Here is a 24742-nt window from a genome sequence, read left to right on the forward strand (position 1 = left end):
TATTAGTATAAGTAATTCTGTCTTCACTCAGGATATTACAAGCTCCTTGATGCACAAGCTGCATCTTTCTAATTATTTTATGTTTTTAAAATCCATCTAACATAGAACAGGGCACACCACAGGTCTTCAGTACATATTTGTTGAACTCAGCTACAAAATATAGAACAGCTTGCAACACTGGACCTCTGATTTGTGAAGTGGGTGGGATTCAAAAAAAAGTCGTCCTTATTGGCACCCATTTATGTAATCAAGAGTTCTCTTCGTCGAGTGTCTTCACGAAGAGAAACAAAGAGAAAGAGCAGTGTAACCAGGGCTTAAAGCCATGAATTTAGCAGTTACTCTCCTTTTCTTAACCTGGCTTCTCTGTGGGTTTTTAGGGCTAAAATATGCATACAGCTCATTATTTCGAGCTACTAGGTCCTTATAATATTATTAAAGTGCAAAACAGTAGCTAATAGAAAAGATTTGTTTTATCCACATACAGATGACCTGTGTACCAGTCAGAAATGAAGACTCTGTTTGAAATACTTTATTCCTTTAGCTTGAATAGCCCAAGATTTTTCCAGTTTTCCTCCTCTTCTGATCCTTCATCCTTCTATTTCTTGGTTAGTTCCAGGTGTGGCCCTAGGCCGAGCCATCCCATCCTGTCCCTTGTCTGTAAAGACCTATCACCTATATGATGGTGATTTGCAGTTCAAGCCTCCTTTCAGATTCCAGTTTCCCATATCCAGCTGTCTACTCAACGTTCCTACTGCAGCACCTTAAATTCAAAAGAGCTAAGAGAGAACTTTGGACTCTACTGTCCTCCTAAACCTGCATCTTTCCCATCTTTGGGTGTGACCCAAGGGGTGGTGTTGGTTGTTTAGTTGCTAAGTCGTGTCCAACTCTCTGCAACTCCATAGACTGTACAGTGCGTATATGGAGGTGAGTTGGGGTAGAGCCTCAGATAACATGACTAATTAGGGGATCCAGGTGAACAAACCCCTAATTAGTCATGATATTTGAGCCCCTACCCCAACTCACCTCAACACATGCAGTGTAGCAGGAAGTTCTGTTGACTCTGGCAACAAATCCCTTACATTGACTTTCCCCCATAGCTATCACCCATGTCGTAGAGTAAGCCACTCTAGTTCCCTGCTTGGACACTGCAGTAGCCTCCCCATTGATTTCCCACATCCACTTTGGGTTCACTAAAATCCATTCTCCATAACAAAGCCACAGAAACGTTCCAGAATTATACAATATAAAACAGGTCAAGTCACTTTCTTGCTTCACATCTTCAAAGGTAGAATTTTCCAAACCAAAGTTCTGTACCACAACCTATGGTGAAAGTTGCTTGTGATCTGCCTACCACTCACCTCTGACAGCTGCCCCTGACCCAGAATGTCTCAGAATCTGGCCATGCTAGCTTCCCTTCCAAGAACAGCCCGTTACTTTTTGCCTGATTGATTTCTTCTGATGGGCCAGGTCTCTCTTCCAATTTTACTCCTCAGAGAGGTCTTTCATGACTTTCCTAGTAAGCAACCTGCTCACTAACTGATTATCCCCTCATGATTCTCTGTAGAATTTACTAGGTAATTCACACCCATTTATTCATGGAATGTAAGCTCCATGAGAACAGAGACTTTGTCTTATTCTCCAGTGTACTTAGAGCACTGCTTGGCACTTGGTATGAACTCAGAAAATCACTGCTAGTGAAAGAACCATGGCTCAAATAGCCTGAAAACCCTTCAAAAAGGGAGGTCAGGCTACTCGTCTCTCTTGCAATCCTCCAGAGCTCCACGCACAGTGCTATTCCCACAGGAGGCCTTGAGTAAATGGTCTGTAGACTAACCATCGAGGCATTGCATTCTCTATTCTATTTTCTTTTACTCTTCTCTAAACCAGATGGGATTTCCCTGAGTTCCAGCTAGCAGTTCCAATGCAAATTGGACCTTCTCATCCACAGCTGGCTTAAGCCTTCCCCCAAAACCCCACATCACTAACTCATTCTTCCTCTCATAAACTGGTGCTGGGATGTTTATTAAAAAACTCAGGCTTTCCTTTGCAGTTGTGAAAGCTAAAGATAAAATAAACAGGACAGTCAGGCCTACTGCTGCCAGACTCTGATGTATGTCTTCAGGCAATAGGAAGGAATGGGCCAAATGAATTATCAGTGGGAGTAATGGTGATCGAGGTAGTGAAAATGTACTTGGCTATTTTGCCTGCTGTGGTCCTGCAGTCAGTAACAGCAGAACCCAGCAACAGTGGGGTCTTTTTCCTGAACTGATACCATGAGATTTTATGACCATGTTGTTAGAGTAATAAATTATTCAAGAAGCTTTATTTTGCTTCTGTTTTCCACCCAAGTCCATCTACTCTGTCATTATGACCAGAATCCTGACCATGTTCTTTGCGCTGGTGGATTTTTGGTGGTAGAAGCTGGGCATTCCTCTGGTGCCTCCTCTCTGCAGACCCCTTAAGTTCCCTATGTTGTCCATGAGAAACAGCCATACTTGATGGTATGTTACAATAACATTCACCGTATCTTGAACACACCCTCTTTTCACCTAAACTCCATCTTCACTGCAAGCAATGTACAGTGTTCAAAAAGCAATATCATGAAGGCATTTTTATACTCAGCAGAAATTAATACTATGCAAACAACATGAAAAGCTTGCCCAAGACTCATGCATTTGACATCAAAATGATATACCACGATTGCATGACTTTGACTATGTCTTGTGGTGGTTGTTCAATTGCTCAGTCATGTCTGACTATCTGGGACCCCATGGACTGCAGCACATCAGGCTTCCCTGTCCTTCATCATCTCCCAGGGCTTGTTCAAGCTCATGTCCATTGAGTCAGTGATGCCATCCAACCATCTCATCCTCTGTCATCCCCTTCTCCTCCTGCCTTCAATCTTTCCCAGCATCAGGGTCTTTTCCAATGAGTCAGTTCTTCGCATCAGGTGGCCAAAGTACTGGAGAGTCAGCTTCAGCATTAGTCCTTCCAATGAATATTCAGGGTTGATTTCCTTTAGGACTGACTTGTTTGATCTTGCAGTCCAAGGGACTCTCTTCTCCATACACAGTTCAAAAGCATCAGTTCTTCAGCGTTCAGCTTTCTTTATGGTCCAGTTCTCATATCCATACATGACTGCTGGAAAAACCAAAACTTTGACTAGACGGACCTCTGTTGGCAAAGTAATGTCTCTGCTTTCTAATAAGCTGTCTAGGTTGGTCATAGCTTATCTTCCAAGGAGCAAGTGTCATTTAATTTCATGGCTGCAATCACCATCTGCAGTGATTTTGGAGCCCAAGAAAATAGTCTCTCACTGTTTCCATTGTTTCTCCATCTATTTGCCATGAAGTGATGGGATCGGATGTCATGACCTTCATTTTTTGAATGCTGAGTTTTAAGCCAACTTTTTCACTCTCCTCTTTCAATTTCCTCAAGAGGCTCTTTAGTTCCTCTTCACTTTCTGCCATCAGGGGGGTGTCATCTGCATATCTGAGGTTTATTGATTGTAGCATGATTGCATGACTTTGACTATGTCTTACCTGAGCCTCAAGCAGCTGATTTACCAGAGAGAAGAAGACTACAGAGATGCCTACATGTGTAAGATACATATCATGAGATTTATTTTTAAAATTTGTAAACTCAAATACTGTAGATTAGAAAGGAGATATAATAAATTCCCTAGTCATTCCAAAAACTCAAGGCACATGGGCCTCTAGATTAGTAAAGGTACATGCTTGGGGACAAACGCACATGATCAAATGGTTGACATAGTGATCCTTACAAATATGAAAAAGGACTAAATATATATAAATTTTAATTATATAGTTAAAATACTAAATTAACCAGAAGCCTACTTCTAGAGGAACATGTTCTTAAGAGTTATTGAGAACTTATCTGCCAGACATTGTACAAAGTACTTTAAATATTTAATTTCACTTAATCATTACAAGTTCATCTTACATATCAGTCCGCTTGGGCTGAAAGGAGTTAATTTGCTTGAAGTTATACAACTAGGAAGTTGAATAGTCATGACTAAACTTAATCCTGTATGTTTTACATTAAATGACAATGCTGCCGCAAACCAGGATGTTTTTAAATATTCAGTTCTCGGTGAGTATGGGAAGTTATAAACAAGCTAATCTTTAGGTACAAAAACAGCTTCCACAGGAGATCCTAAGAGCTCTACCAATTTATTTCAAACTCCAATGCACAAAGAGATGTTCACAGGGGCTCCGAGGGGTCTTTTGGCACAATCTCTGGTCATCGAAGCCAGACCTACTAAATCAGTCTCTGTTGGGTGTAGTGGGGACAAGATGACAGGCAGTGTCTGAATATCTGTTGTTGTTGTTGTTGCTTTTTTTTGCTATTTAAAGCTCTCCAAAGGGTTTTTATGCAAAACCAGGTTGAGCTCATAATCAAAAGACCTAGACTAAATCCCAGCTGTGATCCACTCCCTGTAAACTTGAATTAAGCTATAACCTCTCTTGTTTGTAAGATGGTGATAAACCTCAGTGGATGTTGAATTAATAGGAGATGCTAGCTATACAAGCATTTTATAAAATATATATACATACTTTTAGAAATGTTATAAGAATAACAATTATCTTAACTGGCACATCAAAACCTGCTTAAAATTACTAATACATTAATTTTAGGACTATACAAAAAAATCATTTTTTTTCTAATAGTCTACCTATTCTAAATTTAACATGGTGGAAGCTTCTGTTATCTACAAGTACCTATCAAAATAATCTAAATGACTTGATATCTCTGCTATTCTCCTGAGTTGTCAAATTACAAATGCTCTCTGAATATCTCTGTTCCACATTGTTTTCTTCCGTACCACATCCTAATCCATTGATGCTGTGCACAAAGTCTTAAAAAGTGCTACAAGTCAATAGTTGGAGAATTTCACCACATTGTTCTCTTTTGATACCCTATTGTTTTATTCTACATTTTAAAACCAAACTGGTAGGGTCCACTAATTGTTCTAAAGAAAAATGGCTTTCTCTGGACTCATCAGACAGATGCCACTCTCAGTCTCAGGTAGGACAGAAGACCCAAGAATCAGCTTCCTACCGGGTCCTTTCAGAACCATGGAGTCCACCTTGTCTGCTAGAGTGACATGGTGTTCGGATAAGGACGAGACACTTGCAGGGCTGCAGATCAGTGTCACAAAGTGAGAGAGGGTTACAGCCAGCTTTGAAAACAGAAGTGCCGACCACTATGTGGTCACCGTTAATATCTCCTCGGCCACACCACATCAGCTTTTTTCAGGGTGGTTTTCCGTATTATTTCTCCACGGTGATAGCAAACAGATCCTGATATATTTTTCTCCTGGGCTGTTTCAGATGAATATGCTACTTGATCTTTAGCTAACATATGATAACCACATGAGGTATCTATCAAAAAAGAAAATATTTGAGAAACAATAAAGGTTTTCTCTTCCGCAGTGGTATTGTGTTTAATTAAGAAAGTCAGCATGGTGAAACCCTGAAACCTACTTCCAATCTCCATCTTTATGCAGAAATTTAATGTACTCACATGCACTGACTCCATTAGAATGTTTGCTCATTAATTTTGTTCCTTTTTCATAGTATTAATCTGTAGTAATGTTTCCCCCAATGCTATTAGCCAAAAGGTCATAATTGTTCTTCCAAATGGACGGATGGCACTGAAATCTGAAACTTAAAATTAATCAACTGCTGAGTATTGTCTCTGAAAAATCATGTAGCCTACGGCTGGCCTTCGTTGGGTCTCTCTTAAAAAAAATAAGGCTACACTTTATTACATATTATTTAGTTATTCAACACAAAATATATTAGCCCTCCTGCAAACAACTTACTAGGAAAATCCTTATTATCTTGGACTCTAGATAGGATTTTTTGATAGTGACAGATCATCATCACTCTTTTTTTTTTTTAATTGATAGGCAAGGTGACTAAGCAACCAGGTAAGACCTAAGGCTTGAGCAGTGTCATGAAAACTTAGACCAATCATTTAGTTCTTATAAAACCAGTTTTATCTTTCATTTTGTTTTGGTTCTATTCAAGTTGTCCTTTAGATAAGGGTATCTTATTTCCTTGAAAATACTACTTAGCAAGAAATAAGAGAATATGCAGTTATGGTACATGCATCTGTCTGCTTGAAAGTCAGGGCTGTTTCACTGGCTAGCTCCAGGGGATGCGGTTCCTACTGCAGTTCATGTAAGGAGTATCCCCTCAAGTTGAGCAACGCAATGCCTGCCCAGTCTATGCAATAACTCCATGCAAGTTACCTCTGTACTTATGAATTAGCATTTGTAACTACTCCAAATAAGACCTATTTCTGGTTCAGTTCCATTGATGACAGACAGTATTTGGACAGGCAGCAGCACGCAGTGGACAACTGTCCTTGGTCACTGCTACTTAAGGGTATGAGCGGTGTTGACCAGACGGATAAAGACAGGGAGAGAGGAATTATAGGCACGTGGCCATAGCACAGAATAAGCACCCAATAAATAATTACTGGAAAATAAAAAAAGCTATTTCCCAGCATACCCCATGGACTTGCCTCATGGGCACAAATCAAGACAAAAAGATATTGCACTTTAAGTGTCTATGCATTGTAGCTTCTAAAGACCCTTCATATTTAACAGGTTTGTTTAACCTATAGTCCCTAAGACTTATTTCTTTGGTTGAGATGGAAAGAATTTTAAAGCAAGGACTAAACTAGAAATAACTCACTCTGATACGTTTACAGAAAGTAACACAAAAGAACTAGGAAGGGTAAAAAGAATAACTTTGTTGAGTAATGGCATTCACTATTTGTGGTCCAAAGAATAAAGTCTTGAAGGAGAAAGAGATGGAAGTAGCTATCCAGTGTTTCCAGAGAAACCAGAGAGATAAGTAAGATCAAATGCTGTTGGTCTTTTCTCACTGTTTATGCATCCTGCTTCAAGCAAAGTTTCCAGAAAGTAAGCTCTCCTGACCTTCCTAGAAAAGACAGGACATGGAGGGCATGGAGGTAATCTCACTTAGTGGTTATGTAACCTCAAGTAAGTGGCTTTAATTCTCTGCACCCCCTTTTATTGCCTGTAAATATAAGGGTTAGATAAGACAATCTTTTTTTTAATTAATTTACTTTTTATTGAAGGATAATTGGTTTACAGAATTTTGTTGTTTTCTATCAAACCTCAACATGAATCAGCCATGGGTATACATATGTCCCCTTCCTCCTGAACCTCCCTCCCATCTCCCTCTCTATCCCACCCCTCTAGGTTGATATAGAGCCCCTGTTTGAGTTTCCTGAGCCATATAGCAAATTCCCATTGGCTATCTATTTTACATATGGTAATGTAAGTTTCCATGTGACTCTTTCCATACATCTCACCCTCTCCTCCCCTCTCTCCATAAGCCCATAAGTCTATTCTCTATGTCTGTTTCTCCACTGTTGTCCTATAAATAAATTCTTCAGTACCATTTTTCTAGATTCTGTATATATGCGTTAGAATACGATATTTATCTTTCTCTTTCTGACTTCACTCTGTATAATAGGTTCTAGGTTCATCCACCTCATTAGAACTGACTCAAATGTGTTCCTTTTTATTGCTGAGTAATATTCCATTGTGTATATGTACCATATTTTCTTTATCTATTCATCTGTTGATGGACATCTAGGTTGCTTCCATGTTCTCAGTTCAGTTCAGTTCAGTCGCTCAGTCGTGTTCGACTCTTTGCGACCCCATGAACCGTAGTATGCCAGGCCTCCCTGTCCATCACCAACTCCCAGAGTCCACCCAAACCCATGTCCATTGTGTCGGTGATGCCATCCAACCCTCTTATCCTCTGTCGTCCCATTCTCCTCCTACCCTCTATCTTTCCCAGCATCAGGGTGCTGTTGTAAATAGTGTTGCAATGAACAATGGGATACATGTGTCTTTTTCAATTTTGGTTTCTTCAGGATATATGGCTTGGAGCGGGATTGCTGGATCATATGGTGGTTTTGTTCCTAGTTTTTTAAGAAATCTCCATACCGTCTTCCATAGCAGCTGTGTCAGTTTGCATTCCCACCACCAGTGAAAGAGTGCTCCCTTTTCTCCACACCCTCTCCAGCGTTTATTGTTTGTAGACTTTTTGATGAGGGCCATTAGAACTGGACATGGAACAACAGACTGCTTCCAAATAGGAAAAGGAGTTCGTCAAGGCTGTATATTGTCACCCTGTTTATTTAACTTCTATGCAGAGTACATCATGAGAAACGCTGGACTGGAAGAAACACAAGCTGGAATCAAGATTGCCGGGAGAAATATCAATAACCTCAGATATGCAGATGACACCAGCCTTATGGCAGAAAGTGAAGAGGAACTCAAAAGCCTCTTGATGAAAGTGAAAGTGGAGAGTGAAAAAGTTGGCTTAAAGGTCAACATTCAGAAAATGAAGATCATGGCATCCAGTCCCATCACTTCATGGGAAATAGATGGGGAAACAGTGGAAACAGTGTCAGACTTTATTTTTTTAGGCTCCAAAATCACTACATATGGTGACTGCAGCTATGAAATTAAAAGACGCTTACTCCTTGGAAGGAAAGTTATGACCAACCTAGATAGCATATTCAAAAGCAGAGACATTACTTTGCCAACACAGGTCCATCTAGTCAAGGCTATGGTTTTTCCTGTGGTCATGTATGGATGTGAGAGTTGGACTGTGAAGAAGGCTGAGCGCTGAAGAATTGATGCTTTTGAACTGTGGTGTTGGAGAAGACTCGTGAGAGTCCCTTGGACTGCAAAGAGATCCAACCAGTCCATTCTGAAGGAGATCAGCCCTGGGATTTCTTTGGAAGGAATGATGCTAAAGCTGAAACTCCAGTACTTTGGCCACCTCATGAGAAGAGTTGACTCATTGGAAAAGAGTCTGATGCTGGGAGGGATTAGGGGCAGGAGGAGAAGGTGATGACAGAGGATGAGATGGCTGGATGGCATCACTGACTCGATGGACGTGAGTCTGAGTGAACTCCGGGAGTTGGTGATGGGCAGGGAGGCCTGGCGTGCTGCGATTCATGGGGTCGCAAAGAGTCGGACATGACTGAGTGACTGATCTGATCTGATCTGATTGTGACCAGTGTGAGGTGATATCTCATTGTAGTTTTGATTTGCATTTCTCTAATAATGAGTGATGTTGAGCATCTTTTCATGTGTTTGTTAGCCATTTGTATGTCTTCTTTGGAGAAATGTCTGTTTAGGCCTTTTCCCCACTTTTTGATCGGGTTGTTTGTTTTTCTAGTATTGAGTTGTATGAGCTGCCTGTATATTTTGGAAATTAATCCTTTGTCAGTTGTTTCACTTGCTATTATTTTCTCCCATTCTGAGGGCTTTCTTTTCACCTTACTTATAGTTTCCTTTGCTGTACAAAAGCTTTTAAGTTTAATCAGATTCCACTTGTTTACCTCTGTTTTTATTTCCATTACTCCAGGAGGTGGGTCATAGAGGATCTTGCTTTGATTTCTGTCATCAAGTGTTCTGCCTATGTTTTCCTCTAAGAGTTTTATAGTTTCTGGTCTTACATTTAGGTCTTTAATCCATTTTGAGTTTATCTTTGTGAAAAAGCAAATGCCTTAAGGAAGGTAAGTGCTATTGCTGATGAAGCTCAGAAATTTTCCAAAGCCAATAATATCATTTCTCAAATATTTGGAACTGATTATGTTTACAATTTACCTAAGTCTGTGTCATTATATGGGTTTCCTGGTGGCTCAGCTGGTAAAGAATCCTCCTGCAATGTGGGAGACCTGGGTTTTATCCCTGGGCTGGGGAGATCCCATGGAGAAGGGAACAGCTACCCACTCCAGTATTCTGGCCTGGAGAATTCCATGGACTGTATAGTCCATGGGGTTGCAAAGAGTCAGACATGACTGAGTGACTTACTTCACTTCATGTCATTATATAACAAAGTATATGTTTTATGTTGCCATTAAAAATCAAAAGTCAATTCCCTAACTACTTCACAACACCCTTTTCTTAGTGGGCCCTGTGCTGTGCTGTGCTGTGCTGTTGCTTCAGTCATGTCCAGATCTTTGTGACCCTATGGACTATAGCCCGCCAGGCTCCTCTGTGCATGGGATCTTCCCAGCAAGAATAGTGGAGTGGGCGGTCATGCCCTCCTCCAGGGACTCTTCCTGACCCTGGAATTGAACCTGTGTCTCTTACGTCTCCTGCGTTGGCAGGTGGGTTCTTTGGCACTAGCGCCATCTGGGAAGACCCAGTGGGCCCTAGAAAGCAGTAATAATTCTTGCATTAAGATGACAAAAACCTAGGAAAGGGTGCTAAGAATATTATTTTGGGTACATGGAATATTGAGTAGAGAAAGGAGGGAATGCTATTACTCAGGGATGAAGGTTTGAAAGTTGATTTCCCACTGTACAGACTAACCATTAGGGGAATCCTACATGGAACAACTGATTGGTTCAAGGTCGAGAAGGAAGTACTACAGGGCTGTCTGCTGTCACCCTGTTTGTGTAACCTATACTCTGAACACGTCATGAGAAATACCAGGTGGGTGAGTTACAGCTGGAATCAAGATGGGTGGGAGAGACACCAACAACCTCAGATATGCAGATGATACCACTCTAATGGCAGAAAGTGAAGAGAAACTCTAGGGTGAAGGAGGACAGTGAAAGAGCCAGTTTAAGACTAAATATTAAAAAACTCAACAACAACTAAGATCATGGCATCTGGTCCCACTGCTGCATGGCAAATAGAAGAGAGAAAAGGGGGATGTAGTGACAGATTTCCTCTTCTTGGGCTCTGAAATCACTGTGGATGGTGACTGTAGCCATGAAATCAGAAGACAATTGCTTTCTGGCAGGAAAGCAATGATAAACCTAGACAGTGTGGTGAAAAGTAGAGACACTATTCTGCCAACAAAGATACAAATAGTCAAGGCCATGGTCTCCCCAGTGGTCATATACAGTTGTGAGAGCTGGACCTTAAAGAAGGCAGGAAACCAAAAAAGCAATGCCTCCGAGCTGTGGTGCTGGAAAAGACTCCTGAAAGCAAGGCAATCAAACCAGTCAATCTTAAGGGAGACCAACCCTGAATATTCACTGGAAGGACTGATGCTGAAGCTGAAGCTCCAGTATTTTGGACATCTGATGTGAACAGATGACTCATTGGAAAAGTCCCTGACGCTGGGAAAGATTGAGGGCAGGAGGAGAAAAGGGCATCAGAGGATGAGATGGCTGGATGGCATAAGTGACGCAATGGACATGAACTTGGGCAAACTCTGGGAGATGGTGAGGGAGAGGGCAGCCTGGCGTGCTGCAGTCCATGGAGTTACAAAGAGTCAGACATGACTGGGTGACTGAACAGCAACAACATTTGGAAATCAGACATCAACTGATGAATAAGCCAGAAGAGACAGCATAGGAGTTAGTGGGTCAGGGATTTTTTTTTTTTTTTTTTAGGTGATACATTAAACAATGATAAATGTTCAATCTAGCAACTCCAGCTTTTAGAAGAAAGTGCTGGGCATGGCTGACTTTTATTGCTTTAGAAAGCTCCATGTCCCTATCATTTGTACCATGCTAGTGTTCAGACGTACGATGTTCTCTGAAGCCCTCGATCCAAGGTCTTCTGAGACTGCATCACAACAATTACCCATCTGTATTCTAAAGCTACAAGCAGTTCTTTCTCTGTTGGATAGCTTGTATTGTCATGGTAGCCAAATAAAAGAAAGCGACATAGATTTTGAAAAGCATGGTTAGAAAGCATCCCAGGTAGCTTTGTGTCATGTGGGCTAGTTTTATCTGTTGTCCAAAATAGTGGATGGAACTTTCTCACAAACCAGGATGACACTAAAAGCGTAACATTCCCTAGCCAAAGAAGGGCTCTTGGTTTTAACAACCTTTAAGTGCATCATATGTCAACCGGCAAGAGTTTCAATGAGAACCACTCAAGTCTGACCTTGGAATTAGGTGTTATAGGAAAGCCAACTGGGATGGCAGAAAGAGAATGTCTAGCTAAGAAAACAATAGATACAGATCATGCTTAGCAACTTCTTTGTCATTTGCCAAGGGGTTCCTCCCAATGCACAAAACCACTTTAGTCCAAATTCTTTGAACTGTTAGTAGCATCCAGCTGAACTTTGTTGAGAAGAATAACTTTGTTCTGACCTTCCCTACATAACATTAGAAAAAAATCTTACTAGGAAGAATTCTACCTTAAAGATGCAGCGCTGGGGAAATTTGAAAATCATTTGCAAGGACTGAGTTCTGATTGAAATTTACTGTGTAGTTTCTAATAACCATCCACAGATAGGCTATTCTATGCATGCCAAGATTTAAACTGCATCGTCCTAACGGTGGCTAAGTCTCATAGGGTGATGTTCCCATGCTGCCACTGGCAAGTATCTTATGTAATTATGGTGATCATCAACGACAAAACCCATGTTCTCTGTGCAGGGTTGTGATTTAGCATTGAAATCCTAACTGCCTATGCTTATACCAAATCCCAAACCACTTTGCTTGTGAAGAAAAATATGAACCCCAAGGCAACAACCACATTCCAGTTTGAATAATTATGTAGGTTGCCACAAATTTCTTCCTGATTCAATCCTTCGATTTTGTCGTCTGAGATTTAGCTATTCAATTTATCCTACACACCACATTTCCACCCCGTCAAAGAAAGGCTTTGCCAAAAAGGAGCTCCCTATGAGCAAAAAGTGACCATAATTCCTAGAACAGAAGCCTGAAAAATGTGCAAGGAGATATCAAAATTCAAAATCTTCAGATGTTGAATTTTTTCAAAGTTTAAAAGAACAATTCTGAGAGTCATGTTAATATTTATCCTTATACATCATTAAAGGGAAATGTATTATGGTGCAGAAGAAAATATTTTAAAACAATATAGTTCTGCAGCTTCGCATAGCCCAGTGAGTGGCAACTGTATAGGATAGATTCAGAATAGGGACCTGGTTTCCTGTTTTGTTATCAAGGCCACAGAACCCAAAAGAATATTCTTGTTTTTTGAAAGGGACGCTATAAGGTGGCCTTCAGTGTTTGGGGAAAGTTACCATGATTCCATTTGTTCTCTGAAAAAATCAGGGTGTGAAAAGAGAAATGTGCCCAAGAAGGGTTAGGCCTATCTGAATCTGAACGTCCCGGTTGAATAAGGTTGGGGATGAATGCAAACTTTTCTGAGTTTGTTTTTAATTTTGTCATTTTCAATTATTTAATTCTAACTCAGAATACCAGCTTTGGCAAAAGAGTTAACCGGCCCCCTTAGAGTCACACTGAGGGTCACAGTCTTTACTGGGACATAAACGAGTATGGGCACACAGCTACATTTTGAGCAACATGTAAGCAAGGTTTTCAACCGTGACATTTTCACGTAGAATGTTGTGTCTTTAGCTGAAAAGCTGAGAAGCAAATAAGATACAGTTAAATGGTTGGTTCAAGAAAGGGAAAAGTTAAAAGTAGTGGGCCCTCCAAAAGAGTCAGAGGAGACTTCTTGTCGCACGCTCTCTGTGCTCAGTTATAGGAATGGTTCTCAGAAATCCCTTAGCAGATGAGAAAAGTGGCAGAGACAGAAGAAAAGAAAGAGCATAAGCTCTGGGTAAAATGCAAGCATTTGTAATGGAGTTTGCTTTTCCAGTGGTACTTACTAAAATCTCAGTCGCAGTAAGAACTGTTGGATTTCTGGGTTTTCTTTGTTATGTTTCTTAAGGGCTAAGGGCAGCTGTTATTCTTACTGATGGATGTGGGATAATTCTGTTTGTTTAGCTGCCAATTCTCTGGATTTCCAGTCTGTCTGTATAGTTCTTACACAGCAGTACTTCTGTAACAAAAAACCTGAGACTTTGTACATACTGCAATGCATGCATTCTTTCATGGAGATTTTCTTGGGAGAGCAGCCTCTTTTCCTCTCCCTGTTTACACAAGATGTTGTTACTTGGCAAATCTATGTTAGAATGGTTGTTTCAGATGGAAAAGAGTTTTGTACACCTGGATTATTTTCATTCCAAAAGGTCTGATTAAATAACATCTTCTTGTATTTGCATAATAATTCAATTTAGCTATATGGCAGAGCTTAAACCAGAATCTTTAAATTAAAAAAAATAAAAATAAAAAAACTGTGTGTATGTCAATTAAGAATTTTACAATGACTGATCAGTACTCTAGAGATGATTTGCCAATATACCGACAGGACATATACAGTATCATTTAGGGAGTATTTGGTAAAAATAAGCATTTAGGAGGAGGTGAACCATTATTTTCAGGGTGATCTCACAATTTTTTTTTTTGGAAAACAAAACTTACTGAAAATCTGATGAATACTCTGTGCTCTTTCCCAATCAAAATGCTCACATAAATAAAATTCTGTGAAGACATTCAGATTTCACCCATGGATCCCAAGCTAAATTTTTAAGAGGACTGTATTATAAAATTAAGGCACAAAGTAATATCTGTAAAAATACCTCATAAACTCTAGAGCTATATATATACTTATGAGGCAACTGTGCAATATAAGCAACAAAAAGAATTAATTCTCATTACTGCTATAATTTATATTGTAGTCTGACTCACTGGAATGTAATTCATTCTTTTACTATCTCTAGTTATCTGAGTTAATATAAAAGCCCATTATTGAGAGTTGAGTTTAAAATTTGCCTGCAATATAAAACATATTTTATTCTAATATAATGTGGCTAGATATTGTTAAGTTTGATATCCATCAGCACCAGTAAAATGAACCCAACCTCAGGTGCAAATCTAATAGGACTGAATGTTAATTAATGTGATCCAAACAACTTATCATTTCAGACTTGCTTCTATTAGGAAGGATTGCTCTGGCTGCTCGCTAACAGAAAAGCACATTAGTTGCATGGATTTCAATTTCCTTTATCTATGTTAGTCACTGAATGCTACATTTCTTCGAAGATTAATATTTTTTCATTGTTTTTCTTTATGTTTAGAGAATTGGTTTGAAACCATAATGTTACAGGAGATTCAGTGGATGTATTTCATGTATTTAATCTGATAGTTTCATATACAACTTTTAATCTAGGAGAATAAATCCATTTTCCTTTCAAGATTCATATGTGCAATACCAGAGAGTACTAATATCAGGTATGGAAAGCCACTTCATGTCTTCATATATATTTGAGCCCCATAAAAATCCTTTAATGAATGAAGTAGATATTATTTATATCTTAAAGCAAGGTTTCTCCACCTCATCACTGCTGTCTTTTTTGGCTGGATAATTCTCTGTTGTGGGGGCTGTCCTTTGCACCCGGGTTTTAGCAGCATCGCTGGCCTCTATTTACCAGATGCCAATAGCATCTCCCCAGTTGTGACAATAAGAAAATGTCTTCAAAATTACCAAATGTTTCCTTGGGGCAAAAATCATCCTCCAGTTTAGAACCAGTGGTTTAAAGGTAAAGAAACTACATCGCAGAGAATGTAAGGCATTGGCTCAAGGTCATAAAGACACAGAACTAGAGCCCAGGCTACAGCCCACAGCTCTGATACCCAGTTCTCCCCTTCTGCTGCGGTCTACAATGCAACTTACAAGATACTACATATTGTGATTCCTTTAGTGCTTCTGCTGAACCATGAATATCATTAGCATAGAGGCCTTCCCTGATAGCTCAGTTGGTAAAGAATCTGCCTGCAATGCGGGAGACCTAGGTTTGATCCCTGGGTTGGGAAGATCCCCTGGAGAAGGGAAAGGCTACCCACTCCAGTATTCTGGCCTGGAGAATTCCATGGACTGTATGGTCCATGGGGTCACAAAGAGTCGGACACGACTGAGCCACTTTCACAAAATATTCTAATACCATTGGTATAACTAGGAGGCAAAAAGTAACATATGAAAGAGCTTGTTAAATTCTGAAGTATCATAAAATTTTCACATTAGCATGAATATATTAGAGAGAGACACAGAGAGAGAGAATCCACTTTGAGATAAAATTTCAAGGGAGGGGACTTCCCTGGTGATCTAGTAGTTAAGGGTCTACATTTCTAATGCCAGGGACTCTGGTTCGATCCCTGGTTGGGGAACTGAAATCCCACATGCTGTGCAACATGGTCAAAACAATTGGGTGGGAAATCAGAGAAGACATGAAAAATTCAAAGTAAACTGGAAACTGGAAGGTGAATCCGCTGATTTCAAGTCCCCAATTGCAGAACTGATCTTAAACAGTAGTTTAAGTACTTAATTCAATCTGGCTGCCGTTGGCTTCTTTCCAAAACACTCTATTAGCTGTTACAGTGGAATTTTGCCAGCAGCCAAATTATCAGCTTTTGGTCTCTAGTGGGGTAGCAGGCACAAACAAGGGATATTCATCCTTAATGTTTCTAAGAGTAGCAGAACTGGGCTTAATGGAAATAGCTTCATCCTCTAGACATATTAAGTAAAGACGGAAAAACCATGTTTGGCAAGATAAAAAAAATGAAACCTGACCCAACGTCAAGGGCCTCAGAAACCTGCTATCTAAGGAATCTGTGGCTCTATCCTTGCTTTCATGAATACACAGCATTCCCAAGACCCTGGACAATCCACCCACCTTACTCTAACCAGAGGATGGGCTTTCCCATCTTGCATGTGGGAAGCCCCAGGGCCTGGCCCACTTCTGCCTTCCTTTTGAGCATCATGTCTCCTTTTCTAACTGAATATTTACAGAAGAAAAGCAGTCACATATCAAGCTATTGTCTTTTCCTCTGTCACCCAAGAGTCATACATTTTAGGGTTGCAGAGTATAATTCAGACATAAAGGTGCCTCTGCATGACCAGATCTCCTGGGAAAACACTCACTAGCTCTTGTGTAAAGGCAAGATTATGTAAAAGGGTACAAGACGTGGAGATAGGTCTGCAGTTCTATTATTCTTCAGAGAAAGTACTAAATTTCTTGTCCCTTTGAGCAAAATGACACAGCTGGTGAAAAACCAAGCATTTTTCTGAAAATGCTCTCGACACTCCCCAATTTCCTATTGAATCTAGACACTTCCCTCATTTTTCTTTTCCTCGCGAGTCCCTGGTGGTCTCTCTCTTTCTCTCTTATTGGACTGTCGACCCTTAAAGACTTCATATCAACAGCTTCCTGAAATGGACTGAAACCTCCTAGGAGTTTATCTGTCAATTTAATATTTGTGTTATCTGAAAAGCAAGTGAGCTTATTCAACTTCCTTTCCATTTCATCAATCAGTATGAAGGGCATGAGCGAGAGGACTAAAAATAGATGGCTTACAGCGATTAACAATGCCTCGCACCAAGTAACACTGAAAGTTCACAAAGATGCTGGAATAGTTAACTGAGCAAGTCTCCTTTCACAGATTAAATGCTTTAGAAGGAAGGCAATGACACAAGGTGGATTCGACCATTAAGACCAAGGGAAAGGCTACTTTGCCTGTGTCTGTATTGAAACTCTGGTAAGTGCAGGGTTTTTACAGCAAGTGGACAAGCAGACTTGTTCTCCTCCGATGCATTATGGGTGAGTCTCTACTACTGAACAGTAGTAAACCAAGACCTCCTTTCCCTAGTTCTGGCCAGTGGCATCAGGAAAGGGTCTGGGAGGCCTTTCAGATCCACAGGCTCTAATTTCCAAGCTTTTGTAAAAGGCAACACCCTCCTTTTGAGCATCATGTCTCCTTTTCTAACTGAATATTTACAGAAGAAAAGCAGTCACATATCAAGCTATTGTCTTTTCCTCTGTCACACAAGAGTCATACATTTTAGGGTTTGCAAAGTATAATTCAGACATAAAGGTGCCTCCATTTTAAAATTAGAAAAGAAAAGGATTTGTTCATTTTGTTCGTTATTCAGAGCCATGGGAACCTGACTCCAAGCCCATTTCTTGAGTCTAAATCCAAACTCTGGTCAGATAAAGGATCTTATGTAAGTACAAAGCATTCTCTGTTTTCTCAACCAGAAATAAAACAAACTATTTCTAGATTTCAAACTTACTCTTTGGAAACTTATTCAAGAGTTTCACGAAATTACAACTAAAGTACCATAGTCCTAAGTGTTCCCTAGAACTTCACTGACTTTAAAATGGTGCAGCTTCCCTGGATAAGTTATGCCCGAGTCAAATCGACAGTCAGCTGAGTGGTAACAATGGCCTTCTCCAGCCTTCCATGCCCGGCCATTGTGAAAGAAGCAACCATGATGCTCAGCACATTTTTACAGCATGAATGAACCTCATCATTCGTCTTTCAAATTCTCCAAGTGTGTTGCAGACAGATAAACAAGCCCTGCTTGGAGGAAGGGCCTGAATTTGAAGCTGCGGAGCGTATCGCCTTCATTCAGAGTGTGTTGAGTGAAGCAATGCATTGTAAATGAAATACAGTCAGCGGTCCTGTGGATATGCAGACGCCCTCATTTAAGAAAAAAGTCATTGGATTCTGTGGCCACGGTAAACTGGGTGTGTAGAGGATGTTGTTACCACAGCTATTCTATTTCACTGAAAAAGATGTTTACAAGCAACCTCTCTCAAGGAAGAAAATTTCAGAAAAGTCTGTTATCCCGTAGAATTAAATATCTATCTCATTCTCTATCAATCATCTATCATCTATCTATTTTCATTCAGAGGTCAGAACTAAGCTTTTGCAGCAGCACATACTTTGATCACTGTGTGGGCAATAAAATAAATCATTTATCATTGATTCAGGCTACCACTGTTGACCTTCCTGGCTACTGGCTCCTGACTCCATAAAATGTGCTTTGCCACTTAACAAATCTAAATGGTAATCAGCAGTAATCTTATAAAGTGCAATGAGCAGAAGGAGTGATAGATTTGTATAAGTAGAAGGTAAACCATCCATGGGCAATGACAGACAGAAAAACTGCTGTTTCCCAGTGGACAGAAAGAATACTGAAATTCCAACCTAGTAGTGGGACGCTGTTAGCAATTCAAAGTGTGACTTCAAAAACTCCTGTGGTGGGAATAGTCATCCTGGAATATAGTTCTGATTATTGCCTTTAGGAAGAAGAGTATTTCTTTATTACAATAACAATTATTAACTATATATATTATATATATATATATATATATATATATATATATGAGACTATGTGCTCAGTCATGTCCGACTCTTTGTGACCCCATGGACTGTAGCCTGCCAAGCTTTCCTGCCCATGTGATCACGGGATTTTTCCAGGCAAAAATACTGGAGTGGGTTGCCATTTCCATCTCCAGGGGATCTTTCTGACCCAGAAATTGAACCCATATCTCCTGCATTGGCAGGCAGATTCTTTACTACTAGGACCACCTGGGAAGCCCCAAATACAAATTACTGTTATTCAGTAATATATTATTGTGTATCTATTATTAAATATTAATAATATTAAAATATTATTATTATTCCAATTGTAGAAGCATAGCTTTTTACTGTGGGGCAAGTATTGAGAAATCAGAGCAGGTATAAACCATTCCCTTCAAAATCATTAATCACACTGGGAAATACTCAGCAACTTTAAAATCAAATAGCCAATGACCTGACTGATAATGACTGTAATGGTGAGGATGCTGGGGAAGACGGAATGTATTCTCCTAAAGTATGAGGCAGTGTAAATTATAAGTAGATCTATATTTGATCTCTGCTTCCTCACTACCATCACCGAAATGCAATCCTTTTCTCCAGCACAATCCTTTCAGGCAACATCTGTTTCTTTTAAATACTGTTGCATGACTCACTCACTAATAGGCTCAGAAAGATATAAGAACAACCCAGAATCTGGATGCTGTCTTCCGTCTCTCATGTCCAAGGTGTATGAGCTTGAAGAAAATGACGCAGAGTCACACATCAAACTGTAAAGTATCATCTAAGACTCTGAGAACCTGCAAATGACTTTGGTGACGCTTCCAGCCTAAGACATAGATTCCTGGCACTTTCTCCTTTATTGGTAGGAATTGGATCAAAAAACATAAACTCACTTTTTTTTTCCCCAAGTCAACTTTCCTCCAGTGAAGTCATCATCACTCCTTGTACTGTATCTTCATTCTTCATGAAGCCCACTCACTGTCTACCAAGGGGCTGCACAGGGTCGGCAAAGTCCCTCTTATCTCCATTCATCAAGATACAAAGGAACCCCACAGGCTATTCCTGTGAAAGTTCTTTCTTTCATTTCTAGCTTGCACAAAATCCTGTGAGCTAGCTGCTGCTCCAAACGACTCCCTCTTGGAGATGGCTGAATCTTTCTCACACCTAAAATTTTTTGCAAGCTCGAATGTTTTTCCTAATTCTCTGCCCAGTTAACTCCCATCCATCCCACATAATTCAGCTGAAACGGCGTTGCCTCAGAGAAGGTCTCCTGTGCCCACCTGCACACATGGACCTCGCCCCTACTTGCCTCATGTCCTCCCGTGACACGTGGCACGTGTCCTGGCTTCAGAGCACTTCTCAACATATTTACTTGGCGATCACTTGATGAATCAGTGACAGTGCCCCCACTTGGCTCACGAGGGGCCGCCTCTGTTTCTCTCACTCACGTACCCCTATGCTTCTCCCAGGACTTAATACATCATAAGTGCTTAATAAGTCATTGTTAAAACAAAGTGTTAAAGAACAGTAGATCAGAAAGGTGAAATTTGTTTATCAGTGTCCTCTAAGGAATGGAAACTGCAGGAGCCTTGATTTCTTCCTTGCTATGATTCTAGTTATTCTATGATTCTAATATTCATTTAGATGCTGAACCTGAAGTTCCCATGCTTTGGCACCTGATGCAAAGAGCCAGCTCATTGGGAAAGACCCTGATGCTGGAAAGAATGAAGGCAGGAGGAGAAGGGGGCAGCAGAGGATGAGAGAGTTGGATGGCATTACTGAATCAATGGACATGAGTTTGAGCAAACTCTAAGAAATCGTGAAGAACAGAGAAGCGGGTGTGCTGCAGTCCATGGGGTTGCCAAGAGTCGGACATGACTGAGCAACTGAAGAACAACAACAATGATTCTAGTTAGTTAATTCTAAGACAGGAAATCTTACTCCTGTGCTTTAGCATCCTCCTGCTTCCTCAGCAATCCATCCAGGAGGACTTGGAGACACTGACTCACTCTTCTTGATCTGTGACCAGCACACGTAAAACAATATAATATGTCAAAAAATGCTTCCATAATTTCTGAGCATGATAACTAAATGCATTATGAGATCCTGGATTGGATCTTGGACTGGAAAAAATAAATTTAAAGCCCATTATGCATATTGCTAAAATCTGACACCACCCTTATGGCAGAAAGTGAAGAAGAACTAAAGAGCCTCTTGATGAAAGTGAAAGAGGAAAGTGAAGAAGTTGGCTTAAAGCTCAACATTCAGAAAACTAAGATCATGGCATCTGGTCCCATCACTGGACATCTGGTCCACAGAAACAGTGGAAACAGTGGCTGACTTTATTTTGGGGGGCTCCAAAATCACTGCAGATGGTGATTGCAGCCATGAAATTAAAAGATGCTTACTCCTTGGAAGGAAAGTTATGACCAACCTAGACAACATATTAAAAAGGAGAGACATTACTTTGTCAACAAAGGTCCATCTAGTCAAGGCTATGATTTTTCCAGTAGTCATGTATGGATGTGAGAGTTGGACTATAAAGAAAGCTGAGCACAGAAAAATTGATGCTTTTGAACTGTGGTGTTGGAGAAGACTCTTGAGAGTCCCTTGGACTGCAAGGAGAGCCAACCAGTCCATTCTAAAGGAGATCAGTCCTGGGTGTTCATTAGAAGGACTGATGTTGAAGCGGAAACTTCAATATTTTGGCCACTTGATGCAAAGAGCTGACTCATTTGAAAAGACCCTGATGTTAGGAAAGATTGAAGGCAGGACGAGAAGGGGATGACAGAGGATGAGATGGCTGGATGTCATCAGTAACTCGATGGACATGGGTTTGGGTGGACTCTGGGAGTTGGTAATGGACAGGGAGGCCTGGCATGCTGCGGTTCATGGGGTCGCAAAGAGTTGGACACGACTGAGTGACTGAACTGAAGTGAACTGGGTTCTAGAAATGACAGTTTTCTTGTATTTGTTTAATGAGCAAAATGAGAGCAAAGCACTTTCCAAACTCTACATTTCTATCTATTAAGAAAGCATTGTGTCCCACGGGGCAGGGCATGAAGGGAGGGAGGTCCTGAAGGTTGTTCTTTGTGCATCATTAAAAAATTGGGACTTTTTCAGTGGGTAGGATCCCACCCGGTCCAACATAGCAACCAACTCTCCTTGAAGCACTGCTGAAATTTGCTGAAATGAAAACAGAACCACAGTGAAGAAAGTGGAGGAAAAAGTCAACATGAATGGCGGCTGATAAGCTGAACACCTGCTAATCAAGTTCAGTAATACAAATCAGCATTTGTGCGGTGCCTGACCCAGAGAGAATCAGTAAGTAATCTGGAAATTGAAACTACTGTAAAAACACAGTGAAGAATTATTTCGCCAGTCTGTGTGATACAGGGAACTGTGAAATGGCATTTGGCAGTGGCTCCAGAAAAAAACAATTCAGTAAACAAATGAAGTCATGACAAGGGAAGGTCATAAAGTGGACTCCGAATGTGACCAATGAAAAGTGACATCAGATTTTTTAATGGCTACAAATACGAATGTTTGCCCTTTAGCAGTACTGCCTGACTTTTTTTCAAAACATGGCCTATAAAATCGGTGATAACTTAAGTACATTATCAATTTCCCATTTTGGTCTCTTGAATTACACATAGATGCTTTTAAAAAGGGACATTCTTAGAAGCACAAATCACAATTAAATCAATTATATGTAAATTTAAACAATATTGTCCATGTGATGATAGGTCACAATTTTAACTATTTGATGGGTAGCTCCTGATAAATTCACTAACAAAGCCAAAAGAGTGAAAGAATTAGTTTCAGAAAACAAGAGAGAAATCGAAAAGTCTTAGCAAGCTCTCTCATCTCTTAAATGTAACTGTGAAAATCACTGCTAGTGCTGATATTTAAAAGTGGCTGCTTTTATCTTTTAAAAACCCTATTGTTTGAATGGATATGCTCCAGGCCTCACGTTTGGGCCATTTGTTTTTACCAGCTGTTTCTAAAAATATGTTCATGGTGCAGACGTTTTTCTGCTTATCTCCAAAACTACTTTTGTTGAGGGCTTTCCCCACTTTCCACAAGGGAAAGGCTAGAGACGTGGAAAACAACATCTGCTGAAGGCTCTCACAACCTCAGGGAGGGACCACAGTTTTCAGCTTTAAGTGAGAAAAGAAGAGGCAACACCAAAAATCTCCAATAAACTACATGACTGAAGAGACTGCCACATTCCTTTTGGATTAACGGTAATCAAATATTTTAATTCGTTCATACAATCCTTGAAGCAGCAGAGACAGCTGTTCCCTACATGGAAGAGGGTCTCAATTAATCTACAGCTGGCTTAATTTTCTGGCCATTCTATCAAGGGAGAGAGGGAAGAAGAGAGAGGTGGAGAGAGAGGAATGCAAAGTTTTTAATTACTTCCCTGCAACTGCATTCTTTCATCTATTTATTATATCTAACAAGCAGATGTACAGATGAGGGGTGGTCAGGCAGTGAGGGTGTACATGGCACCTAAGGCTTGGGCTAAAGAGCCAATCATATTCCCAAGTGTCTGCTGCAGGCCACTTCACATCCCATCTGCTCCTGGTTTGCAAGTACCGATTTTACATTTTCCGGGAATGGGTCATTTGCAGGAGACCTCCTGCCTACTGCTGCTGTATGACCACCTGGTGTGTCCATGGGCCATTTGTCAGCTGATGAACAGGAGTGACCCTGGGGAACTGGCGCATGCTCAGCTATCCAGAGTCCTGCACATCATCATCATCACCATTATCTTTGAATTCTTCCAACAGCTTTCCTTGCGGAGCCTTAAACCATGGACCTAATCCAAACTCACCAAAAAGATAGGACTCACGATTTTTTTCAAATTACAGGTATGGCAGAGTTCCTATATCCACAGAGTCACAAGAGTTCTGTCTTCAGCCAGCCAGCCAGTGCTTGCTCAGTTGTGTCCAACTCTCTGGAACCCTATGGGCTGTAGCCCCTGCCAGGGGCCTCTGTCCATGGAATTTTCCAGGCAAGAATACTGAAGTGGGTTGCTGTTTCCTACTCTTGGACTCAATATACTTTTATATTTATATATCCCTAGTGGCTCAGTTGGTAAAGAATCTACCTGCAATGCAGGAGACCTGAGTTCGATCCCTGAGTCAGGAAGATCCCTTAGAGAAGGGGATGGCAACCCACTCTATTATTCTTGCCTGGAGAATTCCATGGACAGAGGAGCCTGGTGTGTTTCTGTCCATGGGGTCACAAAGAATTGGACATGACTGAGCAGCTAATACTTTCACTTCATTTTCATATAGCCTTTATTTCTAATTATAAATCTAATACATACTCAACATAGAAATTTTGGAGTATGAATAACAATATAAAATCAGCCACTGACCACTACCTGATGATAATCACTGTTATGTCTGTTACTGAAAACATAATCCTCATACCAGATTCAAGACACTAAACCTTGGATATCCAATAAACACTTAATAAACCTGATATGATTTTTATTAGGGGCTTCCCAGGTGGTGCTAGTAGTAAAGAACTTGCCTGCCAATCCAGGAGACATAAGAGACACAGGTTCAATTCCTGGGTTGGGGAGATTCCCTGGAGGAGGGCATGGCAACCCACTTCAGTATTTTTGCCTGGAGAATCCCACAGACAGAGGAGCCTGGTGGGCTCGAGTCCATAGGGTTGCAAAGAGTCAGACACGACTGAAGAGACTTAGTAT

The 24742-nt window shown here is 40.5% G+C and overlaps 1 protein-coding gene across 8 annotated transcripts in view; it reads right to left on the minus strand.

Annotated features, from left to right (window-relative positions):
* The window catches only part of NRXN3 (neurexin 3), a 1787606-nt gene that overhangs the window by 15911 nt on the left and 1746953 nt on the right, over positions 1-24742 (minus strand). Inside the window, exon 19 of one of the 8 annotated variants that reach the window (XM_086319415.1) lies at positions 22072-22200. The exons of the other annotated variants lie outside the window; for them this stretch is intronic. Coding sequence (XP_086175541.1) covers positions 22115-22200 — 86 coding nt within the window. The 3' untranslated portion in view covers positions 22072-22114. Of the gene's footprint in view, positions 1-22071; positions 22201-24742 lie in introns of those variants that run through there. 8 annotated transcript variants of the gene reach the window in all.

Source organism: Bos grunniens, chromosome 10, assembly GCF_055505025.1.
Source record: "Bos grunniens cultivar Pamir isolate PY7600 chromosome 10, Bosgru_T2T1.0, whole genome shotgun sequence".
NCBI classification, from domain to species: Eukaryota; Metazoa; Chordata; class Mammalia; order Artiodactyla; family Bovidae; genus Bos; species Bos grunniens.